Source organism: Eretmochelys imbricata, chromosome 6, assembly GCF_965152235.1.
Source record: "Eretmochelys imbricata isolate rEreImb1 chromosome 6, rEreImb1.hap1, whole genome shotgun sequence".
NCBI classification, from domain to species: Eukaryota; Metazoa; Chordata; order Testudines; family Cheloniidae; genus Eretmochelys; species Eretmochelys imbricata.
The window spans coordinates 48,088,820-48,111,839 of NC_135577.1; the positions used below are offsets into that span (position 1 = coordinate 48,088,820).

The following is a 23,020-nucleotide window of genomic DNA, read 5'->3' on the forward strand; positions in this document are numbered from 1 at the left end:
TTTTAAAAAGAACTGTCAGCACCAATGCAACTGCTGTACAATTTTTCTCCCCCTGCCTCCAAGGAACCATATCATAAGTAGATAAAAATTTCAGGTTCAAAACACCCTACCTGTACATGAAAGGAGCTACTGTGGCAGTGTTCGGGTGGTTGTATTGCTGTTGTGGATGAGGTAGCTGAACACTCACAGTATTGCTTCCGGTAGTCTGTGTGGTACTCACTAGCCCATTGACAGCTTGGGTGCTGCTGCTACTGTTAAGAGCAGACACCCCTCCTATCCCTTTTCCTTCTGAGGAGGCTAAACTTGAAGTGGAACTGGAATTCCTGCTGTCTAGTTGGGTCTTCTGATGAGAGAGCCCTGAGCCAGGTTTCCCACTGCGGCTTCTCTCACCTTCCTTTGCAGAAGTTGGGGCACTTGAGGATTTCCCTGTGGTGTTTTTCATTCCTGGTTTTGGTATGCCACTGTGCGAAGGGGCAGAGGCCTCCTTCTTGGCACTATTCAGCTTTCCTCCTTTAGGGATAAAGCTTGCAATCTTGGAGGACTTTTTTGGCATCTCTGTTGTAGCTGGTGCTGTCTGTTCTTCTTTTGGCTCCTCTTTCATCTCCTGCTTCTCCGTTACGGATATCCTTTTTGCAATGTCTTTGCTTTTATCCTTTTCCTTCTCTTTCTGCTTCTCTTTCTCATTGCCTTTTGGGGAACTTTTCTTATTAGTCAGTGCCCGGCTAAAAGTTCTTTGTGCAATGCCCTTCAGTGCAATTTTTGGGCTACTGGATGTTGGTCCTGGGTTGTTCATATTTCGATTTACAGCATCTATCTCTTCACTTTCCTCAAAGCTGGGAAGTGCCTCTAGTCTTTCACAGCTAGCGTCCCGAGACCCTGAGCACTCAAGGGATGTTCCTCCTGCTTTGGAGCCTCCTTTGCTATTGAAGAGTTTTAATTTCTCAAGCATGGATTTTTGACCATTGGGAGTTGCTTTGACCATTTCTGAAGGTGGTTTTGGAGACTCTGGAATTGGCTGCTTTACAGATAACATGGAAGACGTGGCTGTGTGCTTCGCACTAAGGGACTTGCTGCGCCAGGGTTTAATGGCAGAGCTGGGCTGGGGTATGGCTGATGAGTTATTGCAACTAACAGCATTTGTACTGCTGCTGCTTTGAACTGAAGATGGTACATTTTCATTCATTCCCGTGGACTGGGAGGCTGTACTGTCTGCTGGCTCTGGGAAAAAGAAACAAAAACAGTAGTACCTGGTATTAAAACAGCTCTGACTAATGCAATTCCTTTCCACGGTAAAAGGGCTGGTGTTTTAGACTACTACTATTAGGAAAGAAAGAGAGATTTCTCATTGTATTACAATACAAGTTGTATTACAAACTATAGCAGTGTCACTAAACAAAATAAGACTTCTGATTTTTTTCTCCCCTCAGTAAAGTAGCAAACTCTCACTATGGCAATTTAAATGTATTCATAGTTTTACAAACACACCTAAATGAAGGTTTCAGAGTGACAGCCGTGTTAGTCTGTATTCGCAAAAAGAAAAGGAGTACTTGTGGCACCTTAGAGACTAACCAATTTATTTGAGCATAAGCTTTCGTGAGCTACAGCTCACTTCATCGGATGCATACTGTGGAAAGTGTAGAAGGTCTTTTTATACACACACAAAGCATGAAAAAATACCTCCTCCCACCCCACCCTCCTGCTGGTAATAGCTTATCTAAAGTGATCACTCTCCTTACAATGTGTATGATAATCAAGTTGGGCCATTTCCAGCATAAATCCAGGTTTTCTCACCCCCTCCCCCCCCCCCACAAACCCACTCTCCTGCTGGTAATAGCTTATCTAAAGTGACCACTCTCCTTACAATGTGTATGATAATCAAGGTGGGCCATTTCCAGCACAAATCCAGGGTTTAACAAGAACGTCTGGGGCGGGGGGGGGTAGGAAAAAACAAGGGGAAATAGGTTACCTTGCATAATAACTTAGCCACTCCCAGTCTCTATTCAAGCCTAAGTTAATTGTATCCAATTTGCAAATGAATTCCAATTCAACAGTTTCTCGCTGGAGTCTGGATTTTAAGTATTTTTGTTGTAATATAGCAACTTTCATGTCTCTAATTGCGTGACCAGAGAGATTGAAGTGTTCTCCGACTGGTTTATGAATGTTATAATTCTTGACATCTGATTTGTGTCCATTTATTCTTTTATGTAGAGACTGTCCAGTTTGACCAATGTACATAAATGAAGTTAAACATGCAAAAGGCAGATGTGTTTGAGAGACTCCTGTACATCTACACTGCATCTTCATTAGCAATTACATTTGCATTATTATCTGACCAAGCCTTTCCCTCTGCTTTTAGAAAAATCCTTACTGTTCAAGTTCATTTCTTAGAAAAACCTCAAGTGTATTTAAAAAGAAAAACTGCATGGAAAAAACAAAATAAAAAAAACAACAACCGTGAAGTTATTTCCAGTTAATGGTGGTTTCAAATTCTGATATCCATTAAAACCAGAGGCAATCCCATTCTGCAAAAATAAAACCAATTGTGTCCTTATTCATGGAGTGAACCTAAGTGACATTTTTATCTAATAACTACATCCAACTGTAAGAAGAGCTTGTGTCAGTAACTGCAAATCCTTCTTCAGAGCATGAATCTCTTGTTTATTTAGTTTTTTTTAATGTTACTTGCTTTTCTTAAATAATAAGTTCAAGAGAGCTTGAAAATCACACTGGCTTACTCACCTATCAGTGGCCACTTCTCCTCTTCTGAAGTGTTTCTTTGCAAAGTTTCCCTTCTGGAGACTTTACTCTCTCAATTATCTCAAATATGTTTTCTGTTAAACGGCTCATGTTTCCAATTAACTTTTGTCATCCCTAACTGTTCGGCTGCCCAGCAGCCTGCTGGGGATTAACGGCTTTTACCTATATTTCCCTGCCCTCTAGCAATAAAGTAAACTGAATATAGAGCTGCTTTTTTTAATTTAAAAATAAACAGCAGTTGAGAACGTACGTTTTCAGCAGCAGGAGCAGCACTGTGAATTCAGTTCTGTAAATCATGAACCGCTGCAACCACACAGGGGCTGTTTTACTTCACTTTCAGCTGCTCACTGAAGATATAGCTTTGTTAACCTCACTCGTATGATCCAAACCAGACCTCCCGAAGATTTAAAGCACATACATCTTTATGACTTAGTGTAGATCTGTGTTTCTAGGAGTGTTGGAGATCCCTTTATAATATACTCAGAGTCATTTCACATTGTTATGTATCAAATGGAATAACAGAAATTAATGGTACTTTTCTTTAAAGAACTTAAATGGGAAGATTTCCAGTGCTCTGTTATTAACTATCAACTACTAGAGTGGCTGGTCTTTCTAGCCCTTTCTTCTGGAAAGCGTTTCTCAGGTAGATGGAGAGAGGCAACAGTTACCTCAGTATACAGGGCCACCTAGGGCTTGATTCTGAACGCATTTACCACAGGTTTAACTAGAGCCACTCTATTGACTTCAATACAGTTACTCCTGATTTACTCCAGTGTGGGAGCAGAATCAAGTCCCAAGTGTCCCACATCCTATTCTGCCAGGTGGTGCTTGAGTGCCACTCTCTCTGCCTGAGCTCAGCACTCCAGGCTCAATCATATGGATTAGGGAGTGTGGAGCAAATGCATTGGATGGTGTAGGAGTCACAGGGGGAGCAATGCCACTGCTTTTCACTCCATGTTTCTGGCAGTAACTTGGTTCTCTTTGCTGCCACTTCCCCCACCCATAGCAAGGAGGAAGCAGGGTAAGGATTGTGCCTGAATCACCGTGCCTCTAAGGCTACATTTACACAACACACCACTGGCAGCGGTGCGTAGCATACATGTAGCTAACTCCTCAATGGAAAGCATACCACGTCCACACTGCGGTGCGTAGCTAAACGTCAGCAAAAAGCTCTGGCAGGAAAGTAGGGGGAAAAGCTGTAGCAGCTCCTTGCTGCCAGAGCCTTTCAGTACTGCCAGAGTTGCTCCAGCAGCAGAGAGCTGCCAGAGCCTTCCCTGTAGCAGATAAAGGCTCGTGCTGCGAGGAGGCAGCAGGACACTACCCTGGTACAAATAGCAGTGTAGACAGAGAGACAGGACTGGGGCGAGTAGAGAGCCACATAGGGTAATGTATTCGGGTACATACACATACTCTTCATGTGTGTCTAATCTACTCACCTAAGCCATGCTTCACCATCTACATTATTTATACCCATATTAGGTGGACCCGTATGTGTATGTACACTACATACTGCCGAAAGAAGGGTGCATTGTAGATGCGCCCTAAGGGTATGTCTACACTGCAATTAGACAGCGGTGGCTGGCCTGTCCCAGCTGACTTGGGCTTGGGCTAAGGACTTGGGCTAATTGCGGTGTAGATGTTGAGGCTCAGGCTGCAGCCTGAGTTCCAGGACCCTCTCCCATCACAGCCTCTACACCACAATTAAACAGCCCCCTAGCCCAAGCCCTGCAAGCCCGAGTCAACTGGCATGGGCCAGCCATGGTTTTTTTAATTGCAGTGTAGACATACCCTAAGGGTTACTCTTGGGGTGGTACAGCTTCTGAACTATACCTTGCTGAGGGCTGTCCCTAAAGTAACAATCTAGCCCAATGGGACCATGGAGTAAGATGCAGCTCAGCATGTGTAAAGAACCTGGCTCTTTGAAAATATTGATGAACACTCCAGCTTTTTTTTTTTTCACAACTAAACCTGTGAACATTAGAAATTGTGTGTGTGTGTGTGGGGGGAACGGGGGAGGGACAGCTGTTAAAAAAATTAAGAAAAAAGTAAAACTTTTTTATGGCATGAAAGCTGCCATTTTTCTGCTACAAGGCAGAAAGTAAAAAGTTAGGGAAAGAAACTAATTCAGCATTCAAATAAAAGGAAAAGATACTGGATTTAGACCACCAATTTTAGGTAGGCGTCAATAAATTATTTTTAAAGATAGGTCAGTTAACTCTACATTTGTTTGAAAATACTGTAGCTTTTAATCACTTTGTTAAGTGATTTCAAATGAGGATACTAAAAAATGGCATCTAAGAAATGGTCTGTCTCTAATCTATGTACATTTTCCCTGCTTCTTTAGCCAAGTACTGAGATTAGATTACTCCACCAGACCATGCTTTATCTGACTCTTCCTGCAACCTTACCTCCGGACTATATCTCACCAATACTCTGGAGGAGTGGCCTTGTATATTCAGGGAGACTCCTAAGGTATTATCCCCATTTAACAAAGGGAAAACTTTGTTACAGAAATTAAGTGACTTGGAAAAGGCTACAAAGGGAACAGTATCAGAGCTAGGGTTAGAACTCAGGAGTTCCTGGTTCTCAGTTCCCCTCTTTCAATTTCTCCCTTTTCCTCTCTACTCAATCCCAACTCCTCCCAGCCCAACCTTCTCTCTCACACATACAGTAGCCACCAGTCCCTCACCACACACACTTAAATGTGGGACCCAATTCTCTTCTCATTTATACACATGTAAAACTAGTGTAACTCCAGTAACTTCAGATGAGTTACTCCTGATCTATGCCGGTGTCAATGAAATTAGAATTAGTCCCTGTTGTGAAACATTGGAGTATTGTAATAGATTTTGGGGCGGGAGGGGGGGGGGAGGGTTGGAATAATCTATGAACCAGTATAATGCTATTATTAGTTTCTGTATCTGATACTTTCCAGGGAAAACCATTTGATGTCCATGAACGTCTGACTTTGCATCTCTGCTTTTATTAAAAGATGTGCAAAACCTCATGAAGCCAGATAGCCAAATTAAAACTGTTCTGTGGGGGAAAAAATTGCTTCAACATAAGAAAATTCCAATCATCTAGAATTATCTGTTCCTTTGTTACAACCAGCTTGCCAAATGTTTTTATTCCTACTACAACCAACAACTTATATTGGTAAAAGAATTGGGTTCTGCTCCAAAAGTGTGTATTAAAATGTTCTTTTTCCTAAAAAAAAAAAAAGCAGATACCCCAGCATAGCAGATACACTAGTATGAAGGGAAAGGTTAATTCAAAAGAGCATAGACCTGATGAAAAATTGAGTGAGTTTTATGCTCAGTTTATTAATTCCCTTGTGTTCCTTTGTGGGGGAGATATTTTCTTTCCTCGGCAGCCTACATTAACTAAATTGACAATAAAAGAAATGTGTCCTAAATCAAAAGACAGCATAGGGTAAATAATCATTTCTCTCCTCATTTCAAAGACAATATGTTGGCCTGAAGTCCATTTTATTCCCAATGTTTCTGTTAAAAAGATGTTGGTGGTCTAGTACCAATGCCAATATACGCTGTAATATGGGTAAATCAGATTTCATCTGCTCTTGTAAAACCTTAACTGCATCTGCAGACCTATCAATTTGTGATGAGAAAAGAAAATCTAGAGTCTTATGATTTAAATTAGCCACTTAAATCTTTGAGAGCACATATTATAATAAGGTATAGAGAAAATATATGCTCTTTCCTACGACTTGTCAAGCTAAATCTCAACAAGTGCATTCTCATTTGTTTCAACTGAAAACCGTCTGAAACGCAGTCTCTAGAAGCAGCAAAAAGCAGCACTTACACAGATGATGTTCTCAACGTTCTCAGTAAAAAGGTCAAGATCTTTACAGTATCTTTCCATTAAAGCAAATAAAGGTATGTCCCTTGATTTCAGAGCTATGGGGAACAAACAAAATGTTCTCATGAAAAGACAAATCCTTAGTCCAGTGCATAGCTTAAGTAACCAGGTTACATTCTGTGTAATAGATCCAGAGAAGAGAGAAATCCACACTCCAAGTCCAGGTTAGAAAGTGGTAGTAGACCTGTTCTGTGGCCATTATTGTAGTCTCAGAATGGCAGAAGGCTGTTGTGTTGCTCCATTCCCAGGGTAGAGGAATGACTGGTGTATCTTGATTCCTCCCCCGTCCAGCCACCAAATCATCCTCTTTCCAGGCAGTACCAAATGAGTACAGCAAAGGCAGCTTCAGACCTCTGCTGTATTAGTGATTCATCATGCTCGGCAAACAATGCTTAGGGGTTATTGTGGCTTACATATTTCTATCAGGAGTCTACTGTAAAAGTAGAATTTTTCCACAAGCCTAAGTAATGAGACCACGTACAGAGGAATCTGCTTAATGAGCTAGCTCTGCACATGGCCTTTGTCAAAATTAGCCAACTTTATGATTAACAAAAAAAGGTACCATTTCAATAGTAATGCTGCTGCCTATGGAGCTGTAGTGAGCTGGACTGGGCAGGCCCTCTGGCACTATCTGCACTGGAATAGTGACTAAGCCTGTGTCAGCGGCAGGGGCAACAGCAACCACATGAGGTGCACCATCATTTTTTTTTTTTCTTTAAAAGCAGAGATTCCCAGAAAGGGAAATGCTCTGTGATCCCATAGTGAAGTGTACAACAAACATCTCATTTAACTGAAAAGAAATACACTTCACTGAACTGGATAGAATCGTTTGCTTCCACTTTAACCCACTGGATTTCTATCAAGATGTTTCCCCCTTTAGAAGGGATTTAATTTACTGTAATATGAAACAAAAGTCACATTTATTCCTTGAAATCTGGAGCATTATTTTCGCCCAACAGGAGGTAAGCTCTATTTGGTAAACTTCAATTGCTGTGTTGGATACTCAGCACTTCTGAAAACCAGACCCCAAGATGTGTGGAAATGTCATTCAGGAAATTTTCACATTTCCGCAAAGTCCTCTTTTGTTCACATTGAGCTGCAGTATTTGAAACAACAGTTCAGTTGTTTGTGGGTTTATTTAATTAAGATTCAGCAGTTTCTGAGAGTGGAGGGGGGGAAGAAGCTGGAGCCCAGACTACACTTTTCTCTCATTGTCTTGACATAACTGACTAAGACACTTGAATTCCTTGTTGTTTTTGTTTAGTTACAGTAAAACTCAAAAGACTCTCCACATGACTGGCTAAGAACAAGGCCAGAGGGACCTTTATCATCCGGATACAAGTTATGCCATTATGAAATAATGAAACAAGTGGACTGCTTTTGAAACCGGTGAGTTTTTAATTTAAACCTAAACAAATACCATCCCTGTTCATTGTTCTTAAAGATTTCTCTCATTTGTAAAAATAAATCCCTGAAGGCCTGGGGTGACAGAGCCATCAAAAGGCATTAATAGGCTGCAGACAAGGGGCTGTAACTGCACCCCCTCACTTGGATGATATACATAATTGAATATTCAGTGTTCCAATCTGGGCCCACTTTAACTGCAGTCAGAACACTGATATAGAAATGGCAGGCACTAGGAAAAATTTAGACTGATAAAACTGAGCACGCACTCAGACATCAAACTAGACAATATTTGTTACTGAATGACTTACTCTGCCAATCAGTGAAGTTGTGTAACATGCAACAGTAACAATAAAGTGATAGTAACATTGGTAGGGTTGTCAATTTTGGTTTGGATGTATTTCTGGAGGTTTCATCACGTGACATAATCTGTAATTAAAGATTAATCTTTAATTCCTGGAGACTCCAGAACAATCCTTGAGGTTGACAACCCTAAATATTGGTATGCCTAGTTTCTCTCTCTTGTTCTCTGCCTGTGGAACACAAACTTTAATCTCCTGAGGACTAAAATGCTTTAGTTAAACTGCAGTCTTTGGGCTTATTTGCATGAGATGTAATGGTCTGCAACAGGCAGGAGATCAGACTAGATCAGGAGTGGGCAAACTACGGCCTGCAGGCCGAATCCAGCCCATCAGTGCTTTGGATCCAGCCCGCAGGATTGCCACCCCTGTGGCAGCATGGGCCCTGTGCCACTACTGAAAGCAGCCGGCACCAAGTCCCTGCGGCCCCTGGGGGAGGGAAGGCAGAGAGCTCTGTGCGCTGCCCTCACCTGCAGGCACTTTCCCCTGCAGCTCCCATTGCTCACCCTGCTGCCACCCCGGAGCCGCTCCAGGTAAGCGGCGCTGGGCTGGAGCCCGCACCCCGAACTTCTCCTGCACCCCAGCCGCACCCCTGCCCTGAGCCCCTAAACCCCTTGCCCTGAGTCCCCTTGTACACCACGCACTCACTCCCTCCCGCACCCCAACCCCCTGCCCCAGCCCTACATTCATGGCCCTGCATGCAATTTCCCCACCCAGATGTGGAACCTCAGGCCAAAAAGTTTGCCCACCCCTGGGCTAGATGATCTGATGGACTAATATGCCTTAAACTCTCTCTAGATATAAGACATCAACACATTCTAAAAGACTGAATTTACATTTTAAGTGAGTGAGTCTATCTGAAATCTGTATCTGTACAAATACTTGGCTAATGTTTGTGTTCATACCAATGCACACTCACAAACACAAAATCTGTTAATCTTGGCTACCAAAAATGGCCAGTGCTCACAGGCGTGGTCTTTTCTGCTGCACCTGCTGTAGTTTTATGAGCAACTCCCTCTTATAGGCCAGGATTTCTTCCATCTCTGCTTTCTGACCAATGAGACTGCCTTTCCCTCCCTGCCCTAGTTGGTTTATACAAGGTCTGGTAGCTGGAGTGGAGAAAAAAGTCTGCAAGCACAGAAGAGTTTCAGCATGGACATTTTATGTACTTTCAGGTACTTCACCACATAAAGGTCCAGACTGTGCCTCAAAGCCACAGCCTGCGCTGGAGGGAAGGATGAAGCACACCGTAAGCAACAGCCCTGAGGAGGAATTTTACTGAGGGAGCCAGATTTCCTGCTGGGGTGTGAGTACGGCAGTGGCAGATCTGCCACTCCAGGAGACAGTGCAGCATGCACTCTGCTCTCCCTCCGCAGCTTTGTAAACTGATGTGAAGAAAGGGTGGGGCCATGGCGTCATTCTCATCCTGCCCCTCCCAGGGAGGTTATGATACTAGCAAGTATGCATTTTTCGGCTACACTATAGCTGGCCCCTATACAGGAACTGAATGTTGGGGAAGACAGTTATACAGGCTCAGCAAAGAGCCCAAAGACTGAATGGACCATGCAGACTGAACTACCTTCTTGCCTTAGAGATGTCCCTTCCAGGTGAGGGTGGAAACACACTGGCATGTGTGCAGCAGTGTTGGAAGCTAGCATTACTGCTGTGTCTGTCCTGTGGTTGAGTAGTGGACTTCAGTTTTTGTGGCTGCCCATCTGAATCAATTCACTCAGCAATAAATAAATGCAAATTTATATTAAAAAAATTAAAAACTGGAAATGTGTAATAATTGTTGCAGCACTGATCGAACAACCAGGACATTCTGGGCCAGATCTTCAGCTGGTATAAATCAGCGTAGTTCCATTGTCATCAAGGTTCTCAAGATTAGGTTTAAGCTTCACTATGGGGTTTGGATTTATTTTCCTGCTGAACTGTGCAAACTAAGGACACCAATTAAGTTTCCTGGCTTTTGCCGGCTGTTTCAAAACGTTATTTAAATATAGTTTTATTTTGTTTTTAATATTTCTAAAGTTTATACCAACTATGGCAAAGTTTCTGTCTTGTATAAGTCTATTTCAGTGGTTATTGAAACTTCAGACTCTTTCTGTTTAGGTAAAAAGATCTGGGCATATTTTGAAATGCCAAATTCAGCCAGTTAAACAGTTGTAAGATTAAACACGGTCATGATTTACTTCACAATTGTATCTTGTCCTGTAACTGTATTGTACTGCTCAATTTACTCTGCAATGTCTTTAAGCTTCCCCATGGACATATACACAATGTAAACATACTGTCAAGATTAACTGAGATGGGCCAAGTGTCCTCTAAAAAGATGTTTAATGAATAAGAAATAAATAGTAGGATAGTGGCTAGTAAAAACTGCGTAATGTGGATTTATTAAAGTGCAACAAAAATCATAACACAAAATTAAAATTACAACAATCAATAAATAAATTTAAAAGAAGAATTCACAATGAAAAGTTGTAGAGTAAGATTCTAGGCTAACGAAGGAATTTGAAGCTTAATTGAGAATTAGAAACGTATATACACTGTAGTCAAAACTGCTTTCCAGGCTCCTTAAGTAGCGTTTTAATGCTTCACCACTATTACATTAGATTTGCTCTAATTAGGAGCCTCAAAATAAGAAGTAGAATATAGGGATTTCCTAGTACAGCAAGTAAGATTTAACAGACAGAATTAAGAATGGTATGAGGTGCATTTTCATTACAAAAATACAGCTGCTCTGGCCAGTTCTCCTGCTACACCCGAAAGATAGAAAAGGAGTACTTGTGGCACCTTAGAGACTCACCAATTTATTTGAGCATGAGCTTTTGTGAGCTACAGCTCACTTCATCGGATCCATACCGTGGAAACTGCAGTAGACATTATATACACACAGAGACCATGAAACAATACCCCACCCCACCCCACTGTCCTGCTGGTAATAGTTTATCTAAAGTGATCATCAAGTTGGGCCATTTCCAGCAAAAATCCAGGTTTTCTCACCCTCCGCCCCCCCCGCCCCCCACAAACTCACTCTCCTGCTGGTAATAGCCCATCCAAAGTGACCACTCTCTTCACAATGTGTATGATAATCAAGGTGGGTCATTTCCAGCACAAATCCAGGTTCTCTCACTCCCTCACCCCCCTCCAAAAACCACACACACAAACTCACTCTCCTGCTGGTAATAGCTTATCAAAAGTGACCACTCTCCCTACAATGTGCATGATAATCAAGGTGGGCCATTTCCAGCACAAATCCAGGTTTTCTCACCCTCCGCCCCCCCCCCCCACACACAAACTCACTCTCCTGCTGGTAATAGCCCATCCAAAGTGACCACTCTCTTCACAATGTGTTATTGTGTTATTGTGAAGAGAGTGGTCACTTTGGATGGGCTATTACCAGCAGGAGAGTGAGTTTGTGTGGGGGGGGGGGGCGGAGGGTGAGAAAACCTGGATTTGTGCTGGAAATGGCCCAACTTAACGATCACTTTAGATAAGCTATTACCAGCAGGAGAGTGAGTTTGTGGGGGGGGGCGGAGGGTGAGAAAACCTGGATTTGTGCTGGAAATGGCCCAACTTAATGATCACTTTAGATAAGCTATTACCAGCAGGAGAGTGAGTTTGTGTGGGGGGGGGGCGGAGGGTGAGAAAACCTGGATTTGTGCTGGAAATGGCCCAACTTAACGATCACTTTAGATAAGCTATTACCAGCAGGAGAGTGAGTTTGTGGGGGGGGGGGCGGAGGGTGAGAAAACCTGGATTTGTGCTGGAAATGGCCCAACTTAATGATCACTTTAGATAAGCTATTACCAGCAGGAGAGTGAGTTTGTGTGTGTATGAGGGTGTGGGGGGGGTGAGAAAACCTGGATTTGTGCTGGAAATGGCCCACCTTGATTATCATGCACATTGTAGGGAGAGTGGTCACTTTTGATAAGCTATTACCAGCAGGAGAGTGAGTTTGTGTGTGTGGTTTTTGGAGGGGGGTGAGGAAGTGAGAGAACCTGGATTTGTGCTGGAAATGACCCACCTTGATTATCATACACATTGTGAAGAGAGTGGTCACTTTGGATGGGCTATTACCAGCAGGAGAGTGAGTTTGGGGGGGGGGGGGGGGCGGAGGGTGAGAAAACCTGGATTTGTGCTGGAAATGGCCCAACTTGATGATCACTTTAGATAAGCTATTACCAGCAGGACAGTGGGGTGGGGTGGGGTATTGTTTCATGGTCTCTGTGTGTATATAATGTCTACTGCAGTTTCCACGGTATGCATCCGATGAAGTGAGCTGTAGCTCACGAAAGCTCATGCTCAAATAAACTGGTTAGTCTCTAAGGTGCCACAAGTACTCCTTTTCTTTTTGCAAAGACAGACTAACATGGCTGTTACTCTGAAACCAAAAGATAGAGAAGCTCAGGTGAAGCTGCTGCCAGCTGGTCACCTTCAGGTCACTACTTAACATTGTAAAGGCCCTTGTCAATATCCATGTTACTTCTACCTGCTGGAACTGAGCAGAGCAGTAAAACCACTGGCAACTGAGTGAAACTGCTTGATGTCAAACTACTTTCTAAAGTTTGGCAGGAGAATGCAAGGGACTAAATCAGGGTTTTTTAACAGCTGAGGGGGTGCTATCCCTCAGGACTGTATAAATCAATGCCATTAGTATAGCACTAATATAGGTATTTGCTGAGGCAACTCATCAGCCTTGGGAGATAACCTTATGACAGGAGTCAGTGAACTCTCCTTACTGTTTTTGATCTGGGAATATATGCTGCAAAGCTGTGGTGATTTTATCAAAATCTTGCAACAGAATTCTTACCGTTTTCTGAGGAGAAATTTTACTCTTTGTGCAGACCAAAATGGCAGCACCACATGTGTCCTAGGTAGCGGATACAGAAGTGTACAGCAATTTGCTACATTTTGGGGGATCCATGATTGCTGTGAGAGTGTGAGACTCTTATGTACATAAAGCTATTTCTAAACAACTGTTAAGCGCTACCAACTCAACTTTTACTAACCCAATCCAATCTATTCTGTTCCTTTTTGTAAAGGGAATGCAGGCTTGTAAACAGAGACACAAGAATGTGAGCCATTGCTGCTATTAAAGATGCTGTGCACATGGAAGGGTGATCCCATAGACACTAAGGAGTATGTTTCCCAAGAGAAGCCTTGGTACTTCAGCTCTTTGACTGTAATTAAAACCAACAGAAATCAAACTACTAAATCCACCCATGAAAAATACTATGAAATTTGCCCCTAAAATTACAGGAATAAATTGTATTTAAAAACCAACTCCTACAACATTCATTGGTAACTGTTTGTAACACACAAACCCATATGTGCCAAATCCTGTGGACCTTGTAATGCAGCCCTCACTCAGGCAAATTCTTACTAAAGTCCATGAGAGTTCTGCCTGAAGAATGACAAAGTAAAAACTGAGAGCTAGATCATGACTAGCATCCATTCAGGGGAGTAATGGCTTTCCTTGCAACACAGCTGCATAAGACCAACCTGGATCTTGGGTCAGGATACAGGGTGAAGGTGGGCAGGGGCTGTGGGAGTAGGCTTGGGGGAGATGGACAGCAGATGAAGCCACACCCAGACTCCCATGCACTGGCTAGTGCAGCTGGCTGGATGCAAGATGGAGAGAAAGTTGCAACTGGTAAAAGGCTAACACAGCATCCTCCCTCTCCTCTGTGGAAAAGAGGCATTCCAGAGAAATTTTGATTCAGAGGGGTGTTTCTGGGGCATAATTCCTTTCAATCTAGTCTTGTGTAATGGTCATAGAATATGGCCTATGCCTTTAAACAAAGGCCAATAACTACATGAACCCAAGCAAATTCTATTATGTAAATGCAAAGGATCAAACAAGTAACACCAGAAATAAATAGGTTTCAGAGTAACAGCCGTGTTAGTCTGTATTCGCAAAAAGAAAAGGAGTACTTGTGGCACCTTAGAGACTAACCAATTTATTTGAGCATGAGCTTTCGTGAGCTACAGCTCACTTCATCGGATGCATACCGTGGAAACTGCAGCAGACTTTATATATACACAGAGAATATGAAACAATACCTCCTCCCACCCCACTCTCCTGCTGGTAATAGCTTATCTAAAGTATTAATCATCAGGTTAGGCCATTTCCAGCACAAATCCAGGTTTTCTCATCCTCCACCCCCCCACACAAATTCACTCTCCTGCTGGTGATAGCCCATCCAAAGTGACAACTCTTTACACAATGTGCATGATAATCAAATTGGGCCATTTCCTGCACAAATCCAGGTTCTCTCACTCCCTCACCCCCCTCCAAAAACCCACCCCCATACACACACAAACTCACTCTCCTGCTGGTAATAGCTCATCCAAACTGACCACTCTCCAAGTTTAGATCCAAGTTAAACCAGAACACCTGGTGGGGGGGTAGGAAAAAACAAGAGGAAATAGGCTACCTTGCATAATGACTTAGCCACTCCCAGTCTCTATTTAAGCCTAAATTAATAGTATCCAATTTGCAAATGAATTCCAATTCAGCAGTTTCTCGCTGGAGTCTGGATTTGAAGTTTTTTTGTTTTAAGATAGCGACCTTCATGTCTGTGATTGCGTGACCAGAGAGATTGAAGTGTTCTCCGACTGGTTTATGAATGTTATAATTCTTGACATCTGATTTGTGTCCATTTATTCTTTTACGTAGAGACTGTCCAGTTTGACCAATGTACATGGCAGAGGGGCATTGCTGGCACATGATGGCATATATCACATTGGTGGATGTGCAGGTGAACGAGCCTCTGATAGTGTGGCTGATGTTATTAGGCCCTGTGATGGTGTCCCCTGAATAGATATGTGGGCACAATTTGCAACGGGCCTAATAACATCAGCCACACTATCAGAGGCTCGTTCACCTGCACATCCACCAATGTGATATATGCCATCATGTGCCAGCAATGCCCCTCTGCCATGTACATTGGTCAAACTGGACAGTCTCTACGTAAAAGAATAAATGGACACAAATCAGATGTCAAGAATTATAACATTCATAAACCAGTCGGAGACCACTTCAATCTCTCTGGTCACGCAATCACAGGCATGAAGGTCGCTATCTTAAAACAAAAAAACTTCAAATCCAGACTCCAGCGAGAAACTGCTGAATTGGAATTCATTTGCAAATTGGATACTATTAATTTAGGCTTAAATAGAGACTGGGAGTGGCTAAGTCATTATGCAAGGTAGCCTATTTCCTCTTGTTTTTTCCTACCCCCCACCCCCCGAAGTTCTGGTTTAACTTGAATTTAAACTTGGAGAGTGGTCAGTTTGGATGAGCTATTACCAGCAGGAGAGTGAGTTTGTGTGTGTATGGGGGTGGGTTTTTGGAGGGGGGTGAGGGAGTGAGAGAACCTGGATTTGTGCAGGAAATGGCCTAACTTGATTATCATGCACATTGTGTAAAGAGTTGTCACTTTGGATGGGCTATCACCAGCAGGAGAGTGAATTTGTGTGGGGGGGTGGAGGGTGAGAAAACCTGGATTTGTGCTGGAAATGGCCTAACCTGATGATCACTTTAGATAAGCTATTACCAGCAGGAGAGTGGGGTGGGAGGAGGTATTGTTTCATATTCTCTGTGTATATATAAAGTCTGCTGCAGTTTCCACGGTATGCATCCGATGAAGTGAGCTGTAGCTCACGAAAGCTCATGCTCAAATAAATTGGTTAGTCTCTAAGGTGCCACAAGTACTCCTTTTCTTTTTTCAGAAATAAATATGTTCTGAAGATTTTACACCTCTTTTAGTTAAATTTAAAAAATCACTGGCTTCCCAGAAGAAATCTCCAGCATCAGACAAACAGATCATTCAAATCAGAACACATACACACACAAACATGTTTTCGGTCAAGACATGTCGGTCATATTATACTGAGGATCAAATTGCACCTTACAAACATTTATCAAATGCCAGGTTTCAGAGTAGCAGCCATGCTAGTCTGTATTCACAAAAAGAAAAGGAGTACTTGTGGCACCTTAGAGACTAACCAATTTATTTGAGCATAAGCTTTCGTGAGCTACAGCTCACTTCATCAGATGCATAAAGTGGAAAATAGAGTGAGGAGATTTATAGACACACAGACCATGAAAAAATGGGTGTTTATCATACACATTGTAAGGAGAGTGATCACTTAAGATGAGCTATTACCAGTAGGAGAGTGGGATGGGAGGAGAGAAAACTATTTCCCCTTGTTTATTCCTCCCCACCCACTGTTCCTCAGACGTTCTTGTTAACTCCTGGAAATGTGCTGGAAATGGCCCACCTTGAGTATCACTTCAAAAGGTTTTCTCTCCCCCCACCCCACTCTCCTGCTGGTAATAGCTCATCTTAAGTGATCACTCTCCTTACAATGTGTATGATAAACACCCATTTTTTCATGGTCTGTGTGTATATAAATCTCCTCACTGTATTTTCCAGTTTATGCATCCAATGAAGTGAGCTGTAGCTCACGAAAGCTTATGCTCAAATAAATTGGTTAGTCTCTAAGGTGCCACAAGTACTCCTTTTCTATTTATCATCTCCTTTCAACATAAATTATCGTGCAGAAAACAGGTTAGGATTATTCACCACTTCTGGTTTCTGTTAACACACACAGCACAACTGAAGAAAAATGCCAGTAATTTTGCATCCGTATCACTGAAATTATGGATTTATCAAGACCAGTCATTTAAACTGCTTTGATCAACAATTTGATTTGCAGAGGTAGATCATCAGTCAGAAGCAACTTTTTGTAACTCTTTCACACTTGATTTGAAACAATTATTCTAAAATAGTTTTTGGTTTTTTTTACGAAAAGGTAGAAATTTGTGTGTGTTTTCTATGCACGATATAGAGTTTATTTTTAAAAGCATTTTTGTATTAAACAGTATACCTGTGGCCTGAGATTTTTTTTGCATTAGAGCATTTTTTTTTAATTGTAAACAATATCAGTTTCCAATATAAATGTAACCTCCGCTGTTTAACCTGAGACACAACTTCTTTGTTAAGTTACTAACTACACTGAATTAAGTAGCACACATTTGTGGATTGTAAGCACATTTGCTTTTGGCTGTACTCAGTCCAATGCATAAAAACAATGCAAATTGTTATTTAGCACCTGCCCTGCATTCAGCACCTCAAAAAAAAAAAAAAAATGTTGTAACACAGTGAAACTGCTAAAATTTGTGAAGCTCCAGGTCTGGAGATATTCCCATTTTATTGCAGCTAAAACATTTTCATTACAAAGCAAACTCAAAAGTATAGCCAATTTACAACTTAGTTTTTAACCTCATGTACTTATGCTTTCCTTTTAAAATCTCTACCCACTACTGCAGTCGTTAGCATTAATTAGCATGTGCAAAAGGGTGCTCATTCAACCTCTAAACATAAACATTAGGTTCATATGAATTTTACAAAGAAAGAAAAAGCTCAAAAATGCAAACAGCAAAGACTAATGAACATGGATGTTGGATTTGAGAAAAAATACTTCAACTTACTGCTATTTGTTGCATGAACCATATGTTTCATTCTATAAAAGTTCTTTCCAGTTTTCTTCTTGCTCATGCTGTGTTGATTGATAATGAGGATGATCTTCTTTTCACCTCAAGATCCTCTATTTAATTTTCAGTCTCTAGTGAACTGTTCCCTAGGTTAGAGGGACTTTCCCACTCCACCTCTCCCCCCACCCTCACTCAATTGCCTCACAGACTTGGACTGGATGCTACCGAATTTGGCACAGTTAAAAATCAATTTCAGTGATGATCTGGCAGTTTGTTAAAAAAGGGTCACTGACTTTTCAGGATCAATTAAAGTATATCAGAGTTCTCATTTAGAAATCACAGTAACATACTGTATGTAAGGGTCATTTGTTGAGATATCAGGCTTTTCAATTTCACATTTCTATATGAATATAACAACATACCTATTTACAACAGTAAGTTATGCTCATTGACTTAGCAGAAGAATATTTTGGGGATAGTGAATTGCAACAAATATAAGTTAACTTGAACTACTTGTACAAAGTAACTCTCCTAAATTTCATATTCTTGAAAATCTTGGGATTATTCAGTATAGATGAGCCAAACAAGTTCATCAGGTTGGTAAATGCAATGATCTCAAAATGCAAACATCTGATTAAGACCTATAAAATCAACCAACAGTGGAATGATTTTTGTGACATGAAACAGGATAAGAATTTTAAAGGTGATTTTTTTTTGTTTATTTTTTTTTTTAAAAAAGAAGAAGCTACATTGTGGTGCTGTGAATAGCTTTCCTTTATTACACTGATTAGGAGACAGTTTCTGAACGTCAGAGTAACTGACAAACAGTCCTGATGAGTCTCTAAAAAATCTGGTTTACTCAGGACAAACGTGATGATAGAATATTTTCTGCATTACTTAAACTAACCAAACAAAAAGTCTAAAAATATATGTTCTATATAGCATGCCACACTTAAAGGACCAAATCCAGAGGTCCTACTTTGATTTTAACTTTGTCCAAACTCAGCCACACTACCACTATCAACTGCCTGGGAAATTACCAGAATTAGCAAAAACAGTAAGCAGGACTTCCAGATTAGGCCTAAAGAGATTAATTTAGCACTATCTGCTTTTGATACATATTCTTTTTCTCCTCTTGTTTATATGCTTGTTTCTTTAATATGGAACAGCCCACAGCTAGGTGGCAAGTTGATATTAAGAAAGGTAAACTACATTTATTTAAACGTTTTTAAGCAGGGAAATAATAATTGATATATACAATTTTTGGAAATGCTCTGAAAGCTTGGCAAATACCATATTGGTACATTCACCAACAGTGAAACTACAGTCTATGACCTGTATTTCATCTGAAAACTACAGTCTATGACCTCTTTCAGAGTAACAGCCGTGTTAGTCTGTATCCGCGAAAAGAAAAGGAGTACTTGTGGCACCTTAGAGACTAACCAATTTATTTGAGCATAAGCTTTCATGAGCTACAGCTCACTTCATCGGATGCATACTGTGGCTATGTGTCTGTGACCTGTATTTCATCTGATAAAAAAAGCACAGGTGGGTTTGATTTTTTTTTAAATCTGTCATATTACTTATGGTTTAACAGAGTTATATTCATTGATATAATGTAACCTCAACCATCAAGTTTAAAAGAAAACATTTTTGGGAGCGAGGAGCTGAATCCTTGAAAAGGCTGACCGTATATCCTATTTTTTGCTTGCCCTGAGTCAAGTTGGCCAAATGTCACAAAATTTGAATCTGCCACCCTAACTGTCTTATGCTGGGAAATTAGGAGTGCTGCTACCTACGCAGAAGGAAGAATCCTTCAACGTCACAATCATAATCCTGAACAGAACGCTAATATATATGTGGAGAATAAATATGAGGACACACTTTTCATAACAGATTTTATTGCAATATTACTTGACTTACATGGTCAAGTCACATATACCACTGGGGAAAAAAAGATATCTTGGTTTTTTGGTTCTATTATTTGTTATTATGAGTTTGGAAAATGTGGTTGAGGCAGTACAGAACATGAAGTAGATCAGGTCCTTTCCACCATGAGCTTGCAATCTTAGAAGACAAAATATTTGGTGATTCTGCACTTGCTGGCAAGGAGACCTTTGCGAATCCAAGTATTTAACAAATATTTTATATGTAAGATATGTGCAGCTATGGGAGAGGGCTTAGTTCTACATTTTCACAGCTTTTAAGGGCAGAAGAGACCATTATGATTGTCTAGTCTGACCTCCTGCATAATACAAACCATAAAATCTTACCCAGTAATTTTTGCATCAAGCATCATTTGAACTATAGCATATCTTCTAGAAAGATACCCAGCCTTGATATAAAGACCTGAATAAAGACCTCATTGTTACAAATTTGCACCTTATTTCTATCTAAATTTGTCTAGTTTCAGCTTCCAAAACGTTAGATATTGTTGTGCCTTTTCTGATAGTTTAAATAGCCCTCTACCATCAAAAATCCCTTAGGTACTTGTAGAGTGTGATCAAGTCACCTTTTAACCTTCTCTTGGACAAACAAAATAGTCTGAACTTCTTAAATCTCTCACTATAAAGGCACCTTTTCCAGATCATTAATCATTCTTGTAGCTTCTTTCTGAATCCTTTTCCAATTTGTCAATCTCTCTCTCTCTTTTTTTTAAACTAGTTTGGCTTCAAATTTAGAATTTTCTGTTGTTGAGACTACAGGCCAATTGGGTAAAACAAACAAACAAACAAAAAAAACCCAGATTTGCCATGCAGACATTTTTTTCCCCTTTTTTGTCCCTACGTCACTAAAATTTGGGGATTACCTGGTAAATGAATAGTGGAAAACAAGAACCTTTGGTGCCTTGCCTGTTGCTGATGTCTAATTCAATTAATCAGAATTACACACACACACTGTACAGTCATTCACTGGATTTATGGATTTTATGCCCCCTGTATTCTGTGTTACAAATTCTCTTGCTCTTAATAATAGAAGTATAAATAAAAATGAGTGTTTTCCATTTTGGAGGACCTTAGTTATCAAATCAAGAATGCATTTTAGCCTCTGAAATTTGGCTCAAGGGTAATACATCTCTGACCATTTACCTGTACCTGCTAATAATTAGGTATGTGCAAATAATGTGCTTGGCAAACAAACATACTATGGGAACTATCTGATTAGCAGACTGAAGGTCACTTTTCCTTAGCGTGTTTTTGCTAAATGACTATCAGGCCATTTTATAAAACACAGACAAGGTTGATGCAATATGAGCAAAAGAAAGCTGCATTTCTAAATACCTAGAAATTGTAAAATGTCTTTTAAAATGTTCTATTATTCTCTTCATACTTTATCTTTTGTTTTCTTTTTATAAGGGAGACACTGTTTAGAGATTTTTAAAGTGTGGTAATTTCACATCTGTCAAAACCTAAAGTTAAAAACATAGACAAAATCCTGATCCTCTCTATTGCAGAAGCAAAGGTGAATCTAGTCCCTTACTGCTGCAAATTCTCGCTCCACAGAATCTGATCTATCCTGAACACTCCTAGGTATGAAATCTGTCTCTGTCTGTCTGTCTCTATCTGTGAATCATCTGCAGAACAGCCAGATTTAGTCTGTTTCCTAAAAACTACTTTAGTTTATATAAATATATAGTAAACATATGCCAAGAAACTGAGCATCTTTTTAAAAATATGGTTTCTTCCAAGTGATATATGCTGAATGGAAGCTTTGGAGACTAAACTACTATCTCCACAGAAGAGGTACAACATAAGCAGTAAGAGCAAGAGCTTTCCGCACAAATATGCCTTAGTCACACATAGGATAACTCCCATTCATGGAGCTGAAATGGTAGTTTAGTCACTGTAGTTATTCACAAAAAGAAAAGGAGTACTTGTGGCACCTTAGAGACTAACAAATTTATTTGAGCATAAGCTTTCGTGAGCTGAAAGTGAGCTGTAGCTCACGAAAGCTTATGCTCAAATAAATTTGTTAGTCTCTAAGGTGCCACAAGTACTCCTTTTCTTTTTGTGGATACAGACTAACATGGCTGCTACTCTGAAACCTGTAGTTATTCAGTCTTTGGGCCTCTTTCATGAGATTCCTAACAGGGGTGCCAGGATTAAGTGTGACAGTGTTTGCAATTAAACGGTGAATTCATTATGCTTTTACAATACTTTGAAGATATGAAATAATAAGTATTATCATCATTATTTTCTGATTTGGACACCTGTCCACTAGGAACCGAGCACTAATTGAGTTTCCTTCTTTACAGTCTGAAAAATATAAATCTTCTTTGGCCTTGAGAGTGGAGAGGTAAACTGCCTAGACTTTACTTTAACAGCATTTATTTTTTACTTTCATTTTACCTTACATTTATATTGAAAGAAAATCTAGAGGACAGTTTTTTCCCCACAGACTTCTACTGCCCTCTGCAGGATTATTTTTTTAAAAAAGCAATATTTATAAAGAAAGCTGGAAAGGACCTACCGGGGCTTAAGCAATTAGGTACCGGGGCTCAAGCAATATTTTTACATTCATAAATGATGCAGTAAGTCCAGAGGTGCTGGGGCTATGAAATGCTGAGCCTAGAGGCTCAGCCCTGGCAAGAACTGTCACAAATTAAGCATTGGGGCTAGTCCACTTACAGTATTACCCAGGACTTCATGGAAGATAGCTGGAACACAAAGACATCACTGTTTACTACATCTTTACATTATGTTTAGTATAATTTTCAGTTGTGGAGGGCAGGGAAACAGAGCAGTCACATACAGGATTGCTGTCATATGCTTTGAGGGCTTGATCCTGCAAGATTCAAAACCCTCTTCTGAAGTGCTCAGTGATCCCTGAAATGCAATGAAGTCAGCGGGAGAATGAGGGCACTCGGCACCTCGTAAAAGTGCCCAGCATCTTGCAGTATTGAGCTCCTGGTGCATTGCTTGCAACATTCCAAATGCTGAATGGCTGTGTGAACCCCGAGGCTGTATGAAGGAGAGAACCTGACATAACAGGCCCATTACTCAATTCATATGTACTTATAAATTTCAGTGTTGTTTCTGGCCAGGGGCTAATTCTGCTCCTCCAGTACAAAGGAGAAAGAAAATATTTCTCCATTGCACATTGCCTATGCAAA

At 40.8% G+C, this 23,020-nt stretch overlaps 1 protein-coding gene across 2 annotated transcripts in view; it reads right to left on the minus strand.

Moving 5' to 3' along the window:
- The window catches only part of NAV2 (neuron navigator 2), a 344,782-nt gene that overhangs the window by 138,189 nt on the left and 183,573 nt on the right, over nt 1-23,020 (minus strand). For both annotated transcript variants that reach the window (XM_077820144.1, XM_077820143.1), the window contains exon 7: nt 111-1,218. In XM_077820144.1, coding sequence (XP_077676270.1) covers nt 111-1,218 — 1,108 coding nt within the window. The remainder of the gene's footprint in view (nt 1-110; nt 1,219-23,020) is intronic.